Raw genomic sequence first — 16,191 nt, forward strand, 5'->3', positions numbered from 1 at the left:
CCTTCAATGCAGAGTCTCAGTGCCTGAGATGACAGCCAAGTTGGGGCTGGGTGGAGAAGTGCCTTCCCACCCTTCCCTTCCCTTCCGTTGACACCAGGCTGAGCGGTCATTTCATGACAGTGAAAGCTCAGGAACTGGTGAACCCACAAGCCCTACCGTTGTACCACCATGTCTGCATGAAGAAGAAGACGAAGAAGAAGAAGAAGAAGAGGAGGAAGCGAAGTTTCACTGGTTTTTGGTGGGAAACAATCGACAAGGGTGCGGAGAAGCCGCGTGGGGGCCTCAGTGCACGTAGTAGCAGTGTGCAGGTGTACATGCAACCGCATTTGTCTTGGGAGTAATCATTGTCAGTGACCAAATGAGGGTGTCGATAGGGCACCGTTGGTACTATAACTTGACTTGGTAGTGGCGATAGTTCTTTTCCGTCAGCGAGTCGATGAGGAAGTCCAATGTGTGACACAAATTCAAATTTAGGGGGGTGAAGCTACTTCTGGTAGATAGGAAAAGTGAACCACTACGAATGACCTCCCTGAGACCTGAGTAAATGATAGGAGTGAAAGGTCTTCAAGCTTGATCATTCTGTATGGTTGATGAGTTTGGTCCACACGGCGTCCACAATAAGAAGTTGTCGACCATGTGAAGCGAGATAGAAAATAATTTTACATAGTGGTTTCGCTTCAGATTCGGGGCTGTGTCCCTCTTCTTGGCTGTTTGGAGAAAGGTCACGGAGAAGCCCGTGTCACAAAACTAAAAAGAATGAGATCAAAAACATGGATTAAGTCATAATTTTCCTTATCCTAAGGACGGTTCCGACTATGCAAAATTATAAGTCATGAGATATTATTTTTATTATTATTATGAGGGTGAATTTATAAAAAAAAAAAAAACTCTTTATCAGAGAGTGCCCCAACTTTAAAAGATTGCTATATAATATTTTTTTGTAAATGATAATTTTGCCCTTGGTTCCTGTCGGACCCGCCTCCACCTTCGCTCTACAGTATTGTATTGCCTTCGCCACCATCTCTCCTCTCGTCTATTTTGTTAGATCTACCGTTGCCTTTAGTTTCACTCTTGGTCCTCGTCGGACTTGTCACCTTCCCTACTTAATAGGCGATCAGTATCATCGTCTGCAACCCTTGCACGAGGAAGGAGGGGGCACGAGGGTCACCATCATATCATCGGACCCTCCCATCCACACCTCAACCCTCATGCGAGGAAGGAGGGGGTACAGAGGTGACGACGAGTTTGACGAGGGCAACGAGGGTTGGTAGAGACAGTAATGACCTTCGTGCCCCCTCCTTTGCATAAGGATCGCAAATGAGAATGACAAGGGTTGTCGTCGTCTCCTCAAACACATTGTTGTCGTCTTGTGCGAGGGTGAGATAAGGGTGAGTTCGATGTGAGCTAGCAAAGTCCGTGGAGGTAACGTCAAATTCGATAAAGTAGATGAGAGGCGAGACGATGGTGGAGGCGACACAAGGGGGATGGTGCATGGTAAAGTCGAAGGCGAGTACAATGAGAGACAATGGTAAAATTATCTGTTTTAACTTTGTGAGAATTTATCAAAATAGGGGTTTTTTTTTCTGAAAATTCATCCTAACAATAACATAAAAAATTATTCATCTTAAAAGAATAATTTTATCTCATATAATTTTACCGTTGACCATAGATTTCTTGCTCTACAACAGATATGAAATTAAATATACTTTTTAAGTAACAAATTATTTATTATTGGAAGGGTTTTAAAAAGAATAAATTATTTACTATTGTAAGAGTTTTAAAATTACTTATAATCCTATTGACTGTGATAATATCAGTCATGTTTGGATCAGTCCAACTTGATTTAGAGTCGTGTGTATAAGAAATCTAACATGATCGAATTCTTACTTGAGAGCTGACGTGGACTTAGATGTGTGATCCAAGGCTAACTTACATGAAGATCGGATAGATTTTCTGACTTAGATCTCTTCGATATTTAAGTCAATAGCCAACAAAAGTAGAGTAATCTTAGTAAATAGTAGTTAACCTTGAAAGGATAAAAGCAAAATATTTCATAGATCGATGTTTTAAATTGATATCCATAATATACGAGTATTCATCAAATTCACGCATGCTGGTATGATCGGGAGAAAACATTTCCCCTATCAATAACGAACTTGAAAAAATTGTTGGCTTCAAACAAGTGTAGCTTCTTAAAAAGATCTGTCCTGACCCAAAAAAAAAATAATCAATTTCAATATGTACAGTTAAGCACTTTGAGCTAACCAGCTGATATTTTTTAATTTTATCAAATGAGTATTTGAATATTTCTACGGGTAGGTGAGTTATGTACATCACCAACTAAGGATAAGATCATGCCAAACTGACTACCCTATACAAAATGCTTAATCAATGACTATTTCTGATTCAAGATCATTGAAACTTTTAAGCCCCTTTGTCTCAAAGTGCTGTCCTAATATTACTTATTAAAATTTTAATACCTAAAATTTAGTTGAGTAAACGTGTTGGCTCGTAATAGAATTTCACGCGAAACCTACACGCGCGGGTGTGTACCACTCTTGGGAACAACGCGAGGCCCCACCTCCATGCCGACCGGCTCCACGGGACTTCATCCCGCGAGTTCGGTGAAGCAGAGGGTCGACGCCGTTCCCCTACCCGCGCAGTTACGCGTAGTCTTCTTCTTCCACCACGAGTGATGTGTGAGACCATTCATGTCCCTTAATAATGGGGAGAGAAAGATGGACAAATGCTGCATGCAATTGGCCTCAAATTTGATGTTCATTTCTTACGATTCTGCTCATCAACGAGACATGTTCCGATTTGGAAGCCATTTTTCTTTATATTGATTTGACCAGTACGTATTTTTTGTTTGTTTAATTTGACCACCAAAAAATTATGATTTGCAAGTAACATGTAAATTATGTAAAGCACTCGACGTTGGAATTGGCAATAATTAGACAACACACAAGTGTTTTCTTTATTCACAGTTGCACTAGAGGACATGGCAGAGATCAAACCTCATGAATCATATTGATGACTTCTTTGGTGCATGATACATGGTCCAACAACATGTTCTTGCTAGCCTGATGCCCATTCCAATCACATGTTATGTTGCCTATACTCTCATCATTCCGAAAGGCCGTATCTAAATGAATAGATTGTGTCGATAGATAAATTATCAAGCTAAAAAAAAGGATTTTTTTTTTCTATCATTCATGACATAAGATCATGAAAAACCAGTTATATAATATTTTATTTTCTTATTAGATTCGGCTAAATAGTCAAGCTTGAAAAGCCTTACATGATCACGTAGGCCACACCCTTTGAAACTTGAGCTGCAGTGGCAGAAGTCCTCAAGCTTGGGAAAAGAGGTGGGAGGGGATCCAATTTTTCTCTGTCTTCTTATGCTGGATTAGGTGGGGGCTCGATGCACATCAGAGCACGTGGCGATCATCGCACATGATCACCAAATACATATTCTCCGCCCCGATTCTTATGGACGGTGACGTCCATAGATCGATGACATGTGATGTACAACCAACCGTCGGAATTTGACTACCTCGCCCACACTTGTGCTTCATTGCAAGTCGTAGCCATGCAGTTGGCCTCAGCAAATTGGCTCACGTCGACCACGTTTCGGGACCGGTGAGTTAGGTTCATGTCATGTTGGAGATGTGACCACGACGCATGGATTGGATTAGATGTGAACGACGCGGTTGGATCCATCGGATCCAACATCGATCGAAGGAAGCCGCCACCGCTTTCTGATGATGGGAATATATGTTCGTTTTGAATGACCGAACGCCGCGCCAACCTAACAAACATTACATCATGCGTCGAGATTCGTAACTTGTGATCCCTATTTTGGATCCGTGTTTAGTAAAGTCCTTATTTTGCTTAAGAAGGAAAAAAAAAATTGTCTTTCGTTTCGAAAGCTGCATTGAGATGTTTTGATTTTGTCGAACTGTGTCTTTTTAACTTGAGCATGAAACACGACGCATAATAGATGTATTATACCTATGTAACGTATTATATATATATATATATATATATATATATATATATAATATTCATGTATATTAAATGAAGCATGATAACAATTGGGGTCAGATTTTGATGAAAAAATAGCTGATCTGATTTCTTTTTCTTGATCATTGAAGTTAGACGATGCAAGCACGACTTGTTTTCGGTCTTTCTTTATTATAAGAGGAGATGAATTTTTTATAGTGTCATCAGAATAAGTCAATGGGTGAATTAGATTCTTACATCAATACATATATGATATTATTTATTATAAAAAAAATTAATAATATCTAAATCAGTCTAACACGATTCGGATCGAGAGTTAACATCGAAGTGACTCGAGAGTCGGAACGAACCTACACAAAGGTTAAGATTAGATGAGTTTTCTGACTTGATCTTTCTCTTATATGTTTATGTCAACTTCAACGAGGATAGTAAAAATATATAACTTTTTATTAGATATAATATAACTTTTTACAACAGATTGATAAGAAAGAATATTTTAAAAATTATTCTTAGATAAAATTCTTTAACATTTTTTTTGGACTAACGTTAACCTGATCTGATTATTGATCGAGTTTTTCCTATGGATAATTGATTGTATTAGTATGTGTATTATCAGGTGTCGAGCTATCGTTAGGGAAGAAGGTTTCCATATCAATTTACTAACAATATTTTTATCATAAGAGTAAGAATGATAATAATAATAATATTATTATTATTATTAACTACCTTTGCATGGTGTATATAATATGACTCATGCCAGACAGATATTTAAGCTGGAATACACTATATATATATATATATATATATATATATATATATATATATATATATATATTCTTTTTCCCGTATAGTATAAACAATGAAACGGCAGCGAAGTCTGAACCGCTGATGTCAGGCTGTCAGCCACGGCCACAAAACGGACCCTGCCGACCAGTCTCTATATATCAGCCATTAATTCGCCCGAGCGGCAGCCCCACCAGCATCCGCGTTCAGAGAAACCCCCGGTCGTTCTCTGCCTCCCTCTGCTCCTGAACTCCCGTCCCCATGGGCTCCAGCGACACCACCTCTACCAAGACCGCCCTCTACTCCTACTCCCCCTCTCCTTCCTCCTCGCCTCCTTCTGCCGCCGTGCTCAGCCCCTGCGCCGCCTGCAAGGTCCTCCGCCGCCGGTGCGTCGACAAATGCGTGCTCGCCCCGTACTTCCCCCCCACCGATCCGCAAAAGTTCACCAACGCCCATCGAGTCTTCGGCGCCAGCAACATCATCAAGCTCCTGCAGGTAACGCATCAGCCTAGCTCCCATGCATGCACGACTCATGAGCTTTAGTCATCCCGATCGCATGCATCTTCGGATCTCAACGCTGCACGCTGAGATTACTAACGCCGAGAGGGCGCTGCACCCTCAGGACATTCCGGTGAGCCAGCGGGCGGACGCGGTGAGCAGCATGGTGTACGAGGCGAATGCCCGGATCAGGGACCCCGTGTACGGCTGCGCCGGCGCCATCTTCCAGCTCCAGAGGCAGGTGAACGAGCTCCAAGCGCAGCTGGCCCGGGCGCAGGTGGAGGCCGTCAACGTGCAAGCCCAGAACGCCAACGTCATGGCCCTCATCTGCATGGGCATGTCGCACACTCTCCATGACGGCGCCGCCCTCGCCGTCGACGCCCTCGCGGCCGCTCCTCTGAACGACTCCTTCTCCCTCGATGACGGCAGCCTGCACGGCGGCGCCAGCGCCGCCATTTGGGAGGCACCTATTTGGACATGAGCATCGTCTCTGTCGGTAGCAAATAAATGCTGTAGAACAACCTGCGTCGCTGAGTGATTATAGCTGCATCGGTAGGCAAACTACTGCGAGAGGCTCGGGAACACTTTGTTAGCATCAGCTTCTTGTCAAGAGATTGGTAGACTCCTTTGTGGTTAATACTTCTTCATTGACAGTCATCTCCATCCTTCAAATCTGATAAAGACTTGGATCTAACATGAACCGCTCGGTCAACCTATCGGTCCCATGAAAGGCTAAATCTCTAAGCTTCAGAAACCATTGACAGAGTGATTGATGGTTAGGTGCAAGTCAAATCCATCTCAAATGGCTCAGAACTCCAATATTCTTCTGACACTGCAATCTACTTTTTGTTTCTTAGCTAGGTTAGTTGATCTACCGAATCTCTGGATGAAACACATGCCCACACAGTCACAGTCTTGACCCGGCAGTAATCAGAACAAATGATGCGTGAGAGAAGCAGAGCTCCAAGTTCTTGACCTCGTAGTACTTAATATCTGCAGGCATTATGCTTAAGGAGTTCTTTGTTTCTGGCATAGCTATAAACTTCAAAGCTGGAAGTGTGATCAGGCATCGGTTGATCTTCCTTCCGTGGCTTAATGATGGAAGATAAGAACATCCCTTAATTCAATTCAAAAACTTCAATATTTAGATTATAAGTTATATTCCAATATATATCATCCGATTCTCATATTTATCAATGTGAAACTCGGATATTTGTTATCCGACTATCTCGATATTTACTGTCGTAAGATTATATTTTTAATCTCTCCGACAGATCGCAGCTTCACAACTACGTCATATATGCTACTGTTGTGAGGTACTACAAAGTCCATATCTGCTCTTCATGTTCCCGCATATCCTGTGAGACCACTTGTCGTGCACTCCCTTGATGGGTTTCAACTTTCAACCACAAGCTGGTGATGTGGAATATGACATGGATTGCACCAAGATTTGATGCCTGCCAACAGGAAACAGTTTGACTGATTTGGACTACCAAATTATAGTAGTGCCAACAGTCGACAAAGTGCCAATTGATCCTGAGAGGAGACAGCATGGGAAATGTCAGGTGCCACAAAGAAGAAAGAGAGAGGATTCTTTCACCCACTGTTCACAGATTGTGCTGTTTGGTGATAGTGGTTCACATACTGGAGAATTCCTTATGCACAAAAAAGTACACACCAGCAAAAATAATAATACATATTCCTCCTGCACCAAGTGCCAATCTAGAACACATATGAAGAGCTTATTTACCTCAAATGAATCATTCACAAAGATTAATCCCGCTATATGATCTGAAGAAGTGGCCGAATTCCCAGCTTCTCTTTGTAAAAAGATGCATTTGGTTGTATTACTTGGCGGAAAATATAAGAATTTGTTTTTTATTACACAAAAAAGAATAAGGAAATCGGAACCCGAATATAAAAAGATATTTGCTGCAGTCATACTGAATGATAACTGGGCCATGATCATATGGTGGAGAGCATAATTCCAAGCAGTAGAACTCTCTTTTGGAGAAGACAAGGTTTAAGCATTAACGCTATTCATAAGAGGCAGTCTTCCTTAAATATGGCTTTTGTGTGTTCCACAAGGACAGATTTCAATTTCAATATCACAATCCAGGAAAAGAACTTGAATTTTGTAGTGTTCTCTAATTTCTCTAATTGACATGGACATATCTAATCTGATTGGGATAGAGAGGACAGATATCAGGACACATTAATTTGACAAAGCTTCATTATATCTAATGCATATAAAATTGCCAACTATAATCTTAAAGGTCATCAGTTTTGAACCCTGTTTTTGAATAGATGATGGATTAAGACAAGATACAACCTGGTCCTTTCGAAAAAAACAAAATTGGAAGCTGCACCACAGGAGTAGCATCTTCCAGATAGACTAAAAGTTACAGATAACCTTCGAGTATCATCAAGAAAGCTATAGTCTGCAAGACAAAACAAAGATTAGGCTTTTCGTGATACCTATCTTTTGTGTAATGCTGCATCCCCGAGCATTATTTTCGCAGGCCACCGTATTCATGAGAGCAGAACATCTACATCATGACCTAGCAAGCATTTGCTTGTTTAGTCCACCAGGATGACGACGACAACAAAAAAAAAAAAAAGAGGAAGCTTGAATCGACATACCGTGTAACCAATATCACTTGGGGGTTTTTTTCCACAAGCCACCAATCTTCCTCAGCATATTAGTGTTCTTCTTCTTTGGTGATTCTTCGTCCAGGTCATCAGAAAATGGTGAGCTCATCAACTTCCCAGCAATTGAACTGTAGTCAGAATCCAGTGAACCAGTCCTTCCCATGCGTCCATCTTCGTGGCCGGAACTAAGCATCCCCGCAGCTGCTTCAGCTGCCTTCCTCCATTGATCGCACTGTATCCTTAGCCTCTTCAACTCAGATTCCATCTCTGTATTCACAGCTTGAGCTGCATCAAGTTGCTCAGCTACTCTGGCAGCCTTCCTGCTGTTCTTATCAGCTTCTTCAGTAACATATCCAAGCCTTATAAGTGCATCCTGTTCTGCAGCCTTTGCCAACTCCAGCTCAGCAATGGTGGTTAAGTTACTTTTTCGATTGTCCACCTCTCTCTTTCCCATTTCTGATTTCAGCATCTCGTTCTCCTCCAGAATATTCTGCAGTTCGGTCTCCTTGTCCATGAGGTTTGCCTTCAACTCTGTTATCTCATTAGTTGACTTAATAAGCTTCAGCTCAAATTCAGATTGCATTTGTGCCTTTTGAACTTCTCCATTGTCTGTTCTCAGTTCTTTTTCGTCTGCTACATGTTGAAGTTCTGCTTCCTTCTTGAGTAGGTTAGCCCTTAGTTCTGTAATCTCTGCTTTTGTATGATTCAACAGGAGCTCCAGTGCAGCCTCTTTGAGTCCACTTTCACTTTTCACTCGCTCCATTAACTCATAAGCAGACCGGATCTGCATTGTGCTTTGGATTTGGTCCGCTTGATACTTGACTTCAAGAGCTTCTAGCGCAGACCTTAGTTGTCTTACTTCTGATTCCATCGAGTTGTCCCTGGTTTTCTCTGAAAGTTTGCCAAAGTGAACTTCCTCACCAAGATCATTTGTGTTCAAATTCTTCACTTCTTCCAGCGAGTTTAGTCTAGCCTCGGAGCTGAAGGATTCCTTGAGCTTCAACCCTTCAGAATGTAGAGTCTTGATAGTGGTCTTAGCCATCTCTAGCTGCTCTTGAGTCTCATCAACCAATGTATGAGCCTCAACCTCAGACTTCTTGCTATTTCTAAGCTGAACCTTTAGGTTTTCAATGGTTGAAAGTGTTTCTGCCATGTCTTGCTTCAAATCCTGAAGTTCAGTGCGTGCTACTTCAGACTGCTTCAGATACGCAGCCTCAGATTTGAGAACCATTTCAAGCTGCACTTTCAGCCTCTGTATCTCATTCATGGCAGAGCTCAAGGCCGCTGAGTCAATAGAATGTTGTTTCTGGATTGCTTCTAGCTCTGACTGCCATGCACGATCACGCTCCTGAGAGATTTTCCGTAATTCCTGCAGGCGAGCTTCTTCTGCTGCTGAAAACTCGACAAGCTGGCATTGGGAATTATCTAGCTTGGCTGACATGTCCTGAAGCTGCTTCTTGGCCTCTTCTGCTTCCTTCTGCATCCGTTTCTTACATGTTTCAGACGAATTAAGCTGTTCTCTTGTTTTCTTCAAGTCCTCTTGAAGCTGGAAGATCTGAGTATCCAACTCGGACAACCTAGTAGCATGCCTCTTCTGGAACTCGTTCATAAGATAATAGCTGATTTAATGGTTGTAACAAACAGAAACAGCATAATATAATAGCAAGATGGTGAACTCTGTGGGAAAGATGTTTAGACCTGGCTACTCTTGGTGTGTGATAGTACACATGCTGGCCATCAGATTTCAAATTGAAAAGCGATTAGTGTATTTATTTTAAGAAAAAAAGATTTATCGGATATCCGAAATCGCAAAGGTGATGAAATCTTAAATTGTACGCATCGCCTTTTTGTTGTGAGTAAGATTACAGAATCCTATTGAAAAGCAGTGATTGGTGTGGACATCTGGTACATAGTGGCAAGATGTCAAAGTAAGGCAAATGTAAATGCACATTACAAATATAGAAACTATTTTGTCATGAATGGTTCAAAATTTGGGGTCGGACATTAATGATGTTCAATTTCCTTAACATTTGAAACAGGTTGAGGTAGTCAGTCCATGATCCATGTGTCAGCAATTACGCTACAGAATAATGGCATTTTGTTGGGAGCCTTGTGCATTGGGCCACCCTACTTATGAGTTAACTTGATAGGGAATCCAGGGCACCTTGTGGGAGTTTCTATCATCCAAGAGTTCGCTGTTAAGTTGACTTGATATTACATTAGATTGAGCCATGTAATGCACAGTCTGATTGGTTCCTTCAAAGATATGTTAGAAACTTTATAAATCTCAAGTTTAATCATTTCTCTTTGACTTTAAGACTCCTCCATGCACGAACATGATACCTCATTTAAACATTTAAATTTAGTAGCCAATTTGCTTGTCTACTCATGTGCATCGAAGAGTACAAATAGAATGACTTCACCATGCATGAATATTATACCTCGGTCACTGGACTTCTAGGTGACCGGCGCACGATCACCTTAGGACTCCTTTCACTGGGGTTCCTGATTGATGTAGCAGAAGTAGAAGAGTTGGATCCATTATCGCCAATCTTGCTTGCACGAGTTTTAGGGGTGACTGGTGATGTTCTTTGAGGAATTTCCAGTGACACGCTCCTGTGTCAAGCAAAAGAACTCAATTGCCTGTAGATATCAGTGCACATACAGCGTTTGACAGAACAAGTGCAAAAAATGATGGTTGATCACTAGCTAAATAATCGCTTTTTGTACTGTTTCCAGGTAAGTTATGGCACATAAATAGTCTAAATGAATGATCAACAAACAAAAGGTTGGTGAAATGTGAACAAGTTCTCTAATCCAAAAGCAGAGCACCAATAAGAAACAAAGGAGCAGACTTTGGAAAGCAGCAAGTGGTTCTCCAATACAAAAGAACTAATTATGAAGTGTGGATAAGGATTGAGACACTACGACTTGACATGGAAAAAGCAATTAAAAAAATATCTAATATGTACAATGTTACGTATAACAAAGATAGGCATTTCTGTTTAGTGTTAGAATAGGTAGTCATATACCATGAATCACGTAGCATTCATAACATATTCATCATCGAAATTCTAATTCTTAGTGACAGTATGGCAAAAATATATAGACAACAAGAACTTGTGGTCGGTGAAGTTAAAGATTGTTCCATTAATTTCATCGATCACCGATGTTTGGTACGAATGACATATATGCAATTTATCTAATCATATATTCATTTAAAGAGTAGCATTCAATAAGAACAAAGTTCTCCCAACAAGTATTGATGAACCATCCACTAATATCTTGAAGGTAATGTGGTCTTCTCAGACACCTTGCGGAGGTGTCCCATGCATAGCTGAGAAGTATCCTGTAAGTAGAGTATTCAATTTGTACCCAATACGATCACAACAATCAAATTGAAGTATCCATGTTTCATAGACCCTCGTAGAAGAACTCGATAAGAGTCTCACAAAAAGAAATATGCTCGAGTAAAGATCTACAGGTATCCTCATAAGTAGCATATTCAATATGTCCCCAATACGGTAACACCAAGCAAATTGAAGTATCCATGTTCATAGATCCTCGTAAAAGAACTTAATAAGAGTTTCACCAGAAGAAATAAAAGGAGATCAAGGAAGAAACCCCATATGCATCACAATCTTCATATCCTTGCATGACTTTGTGAAATCATAATTATGATTCCACCAACCAATAAACAATAACTAAATTTCTATGATTGAAACTAAAAGTTTGAGTAAAGAAGCAGAAATATTAATTCTCTTACTCAAGCTTGCAAACAAAAAATCCGGTGTAAAGAGCTGTTTAATGAAGTACAAAAAATAGCATGATCACATTGCAGCTATGACCCACTAATTCATGCTTATAAGAAGTTTGTCGCAGGCATGCAGGAAGAAGGGAAGACTCCCTCTTACCACGTCCAGTTCATAGTCCAGACAAAGAACAGAGTATACCCTTTGACCCAACCATGTCATAGTAAAACGATCATACACTAAACTATGCGATAGCAGAAGCAAGTATTTTATGGCAAAAGTCCGAAAGAAGAAAAGACAGGCCTTTGTTTGGTTGTCTGCATCTTCTCTCGCTGAGACTGTCCTCCTTTGTCCACAAGCCAGACCTGCAGGCAGGAAAGAACAGATCGACCAAAGAGAAAGACATGTCAGGTGAGCTTATTGTTTGTTGATTAGCTTGAACATGAACGAGGTAAATCTGTCACGTAGACTCCATAATGATGTTGGAGTGCCCATTCAAGGAAAAATGCCAGTGATCAATCAATCGAGTCAACAGATTGCTAACAAGACCACCAAATGATGACGACGGAGTCAAGTATCCGTAGAAATAAAGAATCAGCTCAGAAAGGCTGTATATTTAGGAGAAGATGTCAACTTTACCTTCATCAGAAGCCGCCGCTAACATATATGATGCAGAGAACAAAAAAAAGTAACTTTTCCGATCAAATCAAAAGAAACCAACATCAGGAAGTAGGAAGAGCAAAGGCAACAGAAAATAGATCTATTGTTCAAAGGGGGAAGGAAAAAGCTCAGTTTTTCGCCGCACATTTCCCCTGCTTCGCAATAGAATGCTGAACAAAAACGAAGAACTGGATGGAGAATAACCGGAAAGATTGGATCAGCCGGCGATCTTCCTAGTGGCTTCTTCTTTCTTCTTCCTCCTCCTCCGTCGCAGTTCCCCAGGCCTTCACCGCCTCCTGTCCTCTGCACTCCCCTGAGCAAGTGAGAAGACACGCACTGTTACTAAAGAATAATATATTGTAGGTATCACAAGGCGCGAGCACTATGACTTGTCTGCACCGCGGCCATGGAGATTGGAGATGGACGAGCAACGAGGAGCGTTAGATTTCGTCGCCGCGCTCGGAGGGAGGCTTACATTATATTGCATTGTCACACAGCGTCCGGGGGTCACTTGAAGGCGTTGCGGCCGTCGTCACCCGCCTCGCCTACAGGCGGTGCTCACACCGCTTTGTTGACCGCAGGCCTCGATATGTCAGCATCTCAGCGGAGACTGACGACAAGGATCGGCTCACCGCCCTGTGATCACCCCCGCGACACTATGCCTATTCGAAATAGACAGTCCCGCAGAAGTGTGCGCGTGCGGGCGTTCGCGTGTGCGTGTAAGAGAGAGAAGTTTACCGGTTAAAAGCAAACATGCGTTTCAAAATAAGCGTTTTGAAGTGCGATCTGATGGAATTAATTCTTCATTAAAAAAGGGGTGTCTGATTGTATATCACTTGCAGTAGCCAAATTTTTAGCAATAGTTGCTTATTTGATTTGTCATTAAAAGATAAAACATTTATTAGAAACATCTAAGTTGATTAATATATTATTCAGTAAATAATTGATCTAAGTTTGAGACATATAATAATTTTTTTTAAAATTAAAAAAAAAATATTTTTTTGATGATTTTATAGATGGTTAAATCATCAAACAACACTAAATTAATAGATTTGTTTGAGAGTTTAAACAAAATTAAAAGTTATTTTCTTGATTAAAGTAAAAAAAAAATCTTAATTTTAACTTCTACAAATAGGTGTTAATGTAATGCATTGAATATGAGTAAGAAAATTAAAAAAATAGGTTGTCGGTAATCATCGATATAAATAAGTGGTTTGGTTATCAATTTCTCTATTAATCATTATATATAATTTGTTAATGCAGACATAATAAATTATGCACCAATACATTTGAAAATCTTGTCATGTAGTTTTACTCTTTAATGACACTCATTTCCATCTTCAATCAATGCAAAAAAAATGTTTGGTAGTCATCATCATTTGAGGAGGACTAGGGATCTCAATTGACTTTGGGGTCCAGTTACCAGCAAATACAAGCCTTTCTGCTCTCCAAAAACAAGGAAAATAAGGTAATTAAACAACAACACTAAGCCTACTTTGTGCTTAATTCCCAGGTTTTGTAACTCAAAAACATGTTATGGCTTCAGCAGCTCAGTAGCAATTCAATTGAAGAACTCAGTTGGTGAGAAGCTGAAGTAGCAGACTGACAATCAACAAAGAAGACAATTCCTGGAGCTGTAGATGCAGTGAAAGGGAATCCAGACTTGCAGCAGCAGCAGCAGTAGCTGTAGCAGTAGATATGCTCAGAAGACCCCCCACATTGGTCATTTAAGTCCGACACAAGCAGGTGGTTCCTTTCAGAAGAGCTCTGATCACCCTGACATCCATCAGCAAAACAATTCATTGACTCTGAATCAGTATCTCTTTGAAATGCCAATACAGAGTCCACTCAAACATACATAATTACTTGGTGCCCTTTAAGGTGGAGGGGCAAATGGAAGAAGGTGGGTGACCACGATGAGGAGAGTGTGCCACATTCAAAAGGTAAGGTTCCTTGCTTTGCAAAGGAAGTAACACTTCATCAACTAAGGACCCAACCAAAGATCTTAATGGCTCTCCACATAAAGTTTCTTTGAGTGGAACAGCCACCACATGTAAAGTTCTTTGAGTTGCTGTGCTTGCATCTTAGAGCTGATGACATTTGGTGTTTCTGCACTTTGGTTGTCATTATGGTTTGTAGATTGTGGCTCAAACTTGTATGATTCTTCTCGATAGTCACAGGAAGGATTGTTGGAAGCTATCATGCCAATCTCAAACCTAAGTGTTCTTTTTCTTTGAGTCACTTGTTCTCAAAGCAACATTTACTGATTCTTGACATATAATAATAAATTAGCAAGCAGATTTAATTACTTTTTTATGATTTTTTTTCCTTTGTCAATGTTTTAATCTGACACCACTTGTTGAAAAACAGGATATAATATAAGAGAAGAATTGGTTAAATTTTAGTTATAGCTCCTCTACTGCTGCTAACATATATTATTTTGTCATCATTCATAGCATTTATTACAATTTAGTTGCATATACAACTTCAGATTTGGTTTGATTTATTACATGTGAATGCTTTGTAGATCTAAGACTTTATGGAGAAAGAAAATGTACTTAGGACTAATATTTGTTCATTCATGTATTAATTCATCTGAAAATTGCTTTCTCACATCTACATGAACTCATGATTTGAATTATGAAAAGATGTAAACATGATGAAGATTCAAATGCTGACATGAAGATGATTAGATTGGAGCAGCAACAACTTATTTGAGCACCAACATAAATGATTCAAGAGGAGATCTTACACAGCCTGTGAAGCTGATTAAGCTTACACATTATGATGAAGGTTTCTTTTATTTATACTATCCTTAGTTTCCTTCGAACCAGCATTGCAATGATGCTGCACACTAAAGCAAAGCTTATTTTATGGTAAGGTATTGATGGCTATGTTATCTTTTATCTGCTATCTTAATGATCAGATCATTAGGAATCAAGAAAACACAGCTTGCTGTGCAAGAAACCAGTATCACAGTTCATCTGCTCTGGATGATTTAGACATTAAGCTGCACAGCTAAGCACTCCGAGTTGTGAGATAGAGAGTTGCTTAACAACTGAATTAAAATTGTTGGCAATGTAGAATTAACATATCCACTTGCAATTTTAGTTCCCATGCCATGTGAATTTCTCATGAACTTGATGAATTGATGACCAACTTAAACTATTTCTTCTATAAGATTTGGAATCAGTAATGTATTAGAGATCTTTGTGTGAGTTACTTCAATTCCTTGAAGAGTTAGCAAATTATAGGTCTAATAAAGAGCCAAATACTATTTTCCTTAGAAAAAACAGTCTTTTAGTGAATATTTTTTTATAGTTCAAAGAGTTTATAGATTGTGTCATGATTGACAAACGTAGGAAAAAAAAAACATCATTACTTTATGTTATTTGAGGTAATATATTTATCAAATTATTATGTTGTAAATAAATTATTAATTTCAAAAGAGGAGATGAGTTGATCGACAAGATTATCAATTAAATATTTTAAATTTATTAGATCAAAAAATTATTTTTTTATTGAGTCACATTATAACAATTTGATATTATTGCGAACCGACTAATTTTTCTTTGGGTTGGATCACAACAATTTAGGCGGAAATTTCACGTTCTAATGCAAAAGTTGCCATTAAGATCCAAGTCAGAAGGTCAACTATTGTGTTTCGAAGAGATAGGAGGCGGCAGACCAGTTTTCAAGAAGGTTGGCGCATTCTTTGTTCTCGTGCGTGTGGAGGAGAGGTTAGGCGCGTTGACGGCGTCCGATCCACATGAGACGAAGGCGGTGGGAAGGCGTCTTTCGTCGCCTGCAACGATTT

At 39.9% G+C, this 16,191-nt stretch overlaps 2 protein-coding genes across 4 annotated transcripts; one reads left to right on the forward strand and one right to left on the reverse strand.

Moving 5' to 3' along the window:
• Positions 1-4,997: 4,997 nt before the first annotated feature.
• Positions 4,998-6,263, forward strand: LOC135677881 (LOB domain-containing protein 1-like). The gene is made up of 2 exons (XM_065190293.1): positions 4,998-5,307; positions 5,435-6,263. The coding sequence occupies exons 1-2, from the start codon at positions 5,074-5,076 to the stop codon at positions 5,789-5,791; spliced, it is 591 nt and encodes a 196-aa protein (XP_065046365.1). The 5' UTR covers positions 4,998-5,073; the 3' UTR covers positions 5,792-6,263.
• Positions 6,264-7,594: 1,331 nt separating this feature from the next.
• On the reverse strand, positions 7,595-12,827 carry LOC135677216 (interactor of constitutive active ROPs 2, chloroplastic-like). Of its 3 annotated transcripts, XM_065189283.1 has the most exons (6): positions 12,774-12,827; positions 12,579-12,687; positions 12,018-12,079; positions 10,404-10,578; positions 7,954-9,556; positions 7,595-7,871 (listed from the first exon to the last, which is right to left on the reverse strand). In XM_065189283.1, exons 3-5 carry the CDS (start codon positions 12,035-12,037, stop codon positions 7,967-7,969), a joined length of 1,785 nt encoding a protein of 594 aa, XP_065045355.1. In that variant the 5' UTR covers positions 12,038-12,079; positions 12,579-12,687; positions 12,774-12,827; the 3' UTR covers positions 7,595-7,871; positions 7,954-7,966. The 3 variants fall into 3 exon arrangements, with proteins under 3 accessions (XP_065045355.1, XP_065045356.1, XP_065045353.1); XM_065189284.1 differs by having other exon boundaries at positions 7,595-7,859; positions 12,579-12,812; XM_065189281.1 differs by having other exon boundaries at positions 12,579-12,812.
• Between the last annotated feature and the right edge of the window lie 3,364 nt (positions 12,828-16,191).

The sequence above is a fragment of the Musa acuminata genome, chromosome BXJ1-6 (genome assembly GCF_036884655.1).
Source record: "Musa acuminata AAA Group cultivar baxijiao chromosome BXJ1-6, Cavendish_Baxijiao_AAA, whole genome shotgun sequence".
Lineage (NCBI taxonomy): Eukaryota > Viridiplantae > Streptophyta > Magnoliopsida > Zingiberales > Musaceae > Musa > Musa acuminata.

Coding starts and splice junctions, on each gene's coding strand:
- LOC135677881 (XM_065190293.1), top strand. CDS start 5,074: ATGGGCTCCAGCGACACCACCTCTACCAAGACCGCCCTCTACTCCTAC. Junction 5,308..5,434: donor ACATCATCAAGCTCCTGCAG/GTAACGCATCAG, acceptor CTGCACCCTCAG/GACATTCCGGTGAGCCAGCG.
- LOC135677216 (XM_065189283.1), bottom strand. CDS start 12,037: ATGCAGACAACCAAACAAAG. Junction 10,579..12,017: donor ATGCAGACAACCAAACAAAG/GCCTGTCTTTTC, acceptor TGCTTGACACAG/GAGCGTGTCACTGGAAATTC. Junction 9,557..10,403: donor CTAGAAGTCCAGTGACCGAG/GTATAATATTCA, acceptor AACGAGTTCCAG/AAGAGGCATGCTACTAGGTT.